At 42.8% G+C, this 2859-nt stretch overlaps 1 protein-coding gene across 1 annotated transcript in view; it reads right to left on the bottom strand.

Moving 5' to 3' along the window:
* LOC101849421 overlaps positions 1-1755 on the bottom strand; it is a gene marked incomplete in the record, with an annotated part of 16938 nt that extends 15183 nt beyond the window's left edge. Inside the window, 1 exon segment of the mRNA XM_005089229.2 lies at positions 1337-1755. Within this exon segment, the coding sequence (XP_005089286.2) occupies positions 1337-1427 (91 nt within the window).
* Positions 1756-2859: the final 1104 nt, after the last annotated feature.

Below are 2859 nucleotides of genomic sequence, written 5' to 3'. Positions count from 1 at the left end.
GCCAATTTGGCATTTAAGGTATGCCCTCTATTTCTTCTCAGGGCTGTCGATGGATTTGTCCATGGGACTGACGTCATCGCTAGGCCTAAGCCCGCCGTGTGTTTGGCCTCGTATGTAGTAGCCTACTAAGTTCCGCGACGTGACGGCTTGATGGAAGGGGACACGATTTAAAGTTACGAGCCGGCGCGATAACAAACGTGAAATGAATGAGGCTCTGTCGCGATAAATAAACAGCAGTGAATCCCAGTTGTCTATTTGACCGCCTTCAAATCGACAAGGTGCTTTTTGAATGCTGATACATGTTTGTTTGGATTTACTTAAAACTGAATTAATATCATCAGCAGCAATAAATCTCCTGTCAACAGTCCAGCTGAAAAAAATCTGACCGACACCGCCGGTATTGCCCAGTTAACAAACCGCCCCTGGTTAGCATTTTTAGCATGAACTCTTTAAAGACGTAGCGAACACATATGTCCGACCAGCAGCAGACCAAAGGCAACGTTGCGAAACATTTCGAATCATCAAACACCAGTTTTCTCATAATATCATAGGATGCACAGAGGAAAATCTGTCTAGCCCCAACGACCTAACCGAACGGAGCAGAACCGAACCAATCTTGCAAATGGGCACTGGGTATAAGCAGAGACCTAGTGAGAAAAGTTTGAGAAGACGATGATTAGGTTTGGTGAGTAGGTTACAGGTGAGCGGTAGAGAAGTTCGAGGACGGTGTTGGGGAAATCATTTCAGTGGGTGGTGGGTGGTGGGTAAGGTGAGTTGAGGGGACGTTGAGGGGACGTTGAGGGAAGGGTTTAAGGAAAGATGTAGGAGGAAGTAACAAAGGGTAGAGGTGGAGAGGTTGCCGCGGGGTGGGGTAGGGATGGAGGAAAAGATGGGTGTAGGTCTGGTGGGTACGATGGGTGGTGGAAAAAAAAAGGGGGGGGGGGGGTATTGGTATTGGTCGTTCAGGCGTAGTGGATAGGGTGAAAAGTAGAAAGGTTGGAGTGGATTGGGTATTGGTAGAGTACTGATATAGGCGTGTTGGTGGGTCGCCACAAGTTGATCCTCCTTCTGCATTTATTATCTTTCTTGTTTCTAAATGTAATCTAGTTTGCTTTATTTATACTGTAAAAGCTGTTATCGTGTCGATGTGGTCTTTCAAAAAACAACACAAATCCTCTTTCTGACGCCATAGTACTTTTTCCTTGTTTACTTTTACTTTCGCATTAAAGATAAAGACCAACTTTGTTAACACTAAATTAATACAAATTGAAGCGAAACGAAAACGTATAACATTTCTTCTTGTTTATTTTGGAAGACACACAAGCAGTTGTCTTACTCTCAGTCTTGCCCTGATGCAGAAAGTCCATCAACAGTAAGTGAATGAAGAGATGCATGATCAAGTCGCTCTGCAGATCGTTGAAGCTCATAAATGGAAGATTTACACCCTGAATCCGATTCAATTCAGTTTGGTAAAAGTTTTACGGCCTCCGAACTTGAAAAGGTCTTTAAACGAAGTACTGTTTTTGTTTTGGGGAATGTGTGGATTGTAGATCTAGAATCTACAGTGTCTAAACTGTTGAAGACAATGGCGTTCAGAAGACGAGTCACGTAATGGGGTTTTGAAGGCCTACTTTGCCACCCCCGAAAGGAAAATATCCGTTCATTTATAAATGAGGTGTGATTAGATCTAGATCTATCGGGAATTTCCATGCTTTGTTGTTGTTATTGGCTTTTAAAAATAATATTGTTCTGTTTGTTCTTTTGTTTGTATCTTCGTTCGTTCGTTCGTTCGTTTGCTTGTTTGTTTGTTTGTTGTTGTCGTTTTAAAGGGGGGCGAATGTCAAGTATTGGTCATTTGTTAGATACTTAGCCTACCTGTACAGCTTGTGCTGATTTAGAATTAGAAATAGGGTAAATAAGGGGAACATAATAATTTTGATACACAGTATTTCTGGGACACCAATCCCTTTTCCGCTGCGCTGCTGTGAGGGTTCATGTCCCACGTGCGTTGTAGAAACATGGAGGATACCATGCCATGCATACAGTAGACATAGATATCAGTATTATTTTTTTTTAGTAGAGGATTTACGGCGCTCGCAACTGCATAAGGTCTTATGAGCGCCATAAGATTAGAGGTGCTACAAGAGAGTAATAAACATAAAAAAGAAGAAGGGGAGATAAGGACGATAGATGTTTGATAGGAAAGAAGAAGCAAACCACACCAGAGCACCCGCCAACCTTCCACAGATATCATATCAGTATATGGTATTTTCCCCAAATATGAATCAAACTCACTTCGGATGCCTGCAAGACGAAGACTCCAACAATTACATCACTGTGGTGGAATAAGACTTTAAGACTGGGTACAGAGACAGAGTACAGAGCTCTTGTTGGTTGTACCTCTAACTGGAGTAGGGTGAGAAAGGCTTGTTTAAGTTTTAGAAGGCCTATGAGTTGTACGGCACTTGCAACATAATAAGGTCATGTGAATGCCAAAGATTAGAGGTGTTACAAGAGAGTAACAAACACAAAAAAGGAGGAGGAGGGATAAGGAGGATAGATGTTTGATAGGAAAGAAGGAGCAAACCACACCAAAGCATCCGCCAACCACCCAATGAGAAAGGCTGATGATGGAGACAGGATGTGGGGAGTTTGAGAGGAATAAGATGAATAGATGGATAGATCGATAAATAGAGAGAGAGAGAGAGAGAGAGAGAGAGAGAGAGAGAGAGAGAGAGAGAGAGAGAGAGACAGACAGACAGACAGACAGACAGACAGACAGACAGACAGACAGACAGACAGACAGACAGACAGACAGAGAAGGGGGGGACGAGAAAAAAAGAGAGACAACTAGACTGA

This window comes from Aplysia californica, unplaced genomic scaffold, assembly GCF_000002075.1.
Source record: "Aplysia californica isolate F4 #8 unplaced genomic scaffold, AplCal3.0 scaffold00004, whole genome shotgun sequence".
NCBI lineage: Eukaryota > Metazoa > Mollusca > Gastropoda > Aplysiida > Aplysiidae > Aplysia > Aplysia californica.
This window is presented reverse-complemented; position numbering and strand designations above follow the sequence as displayed.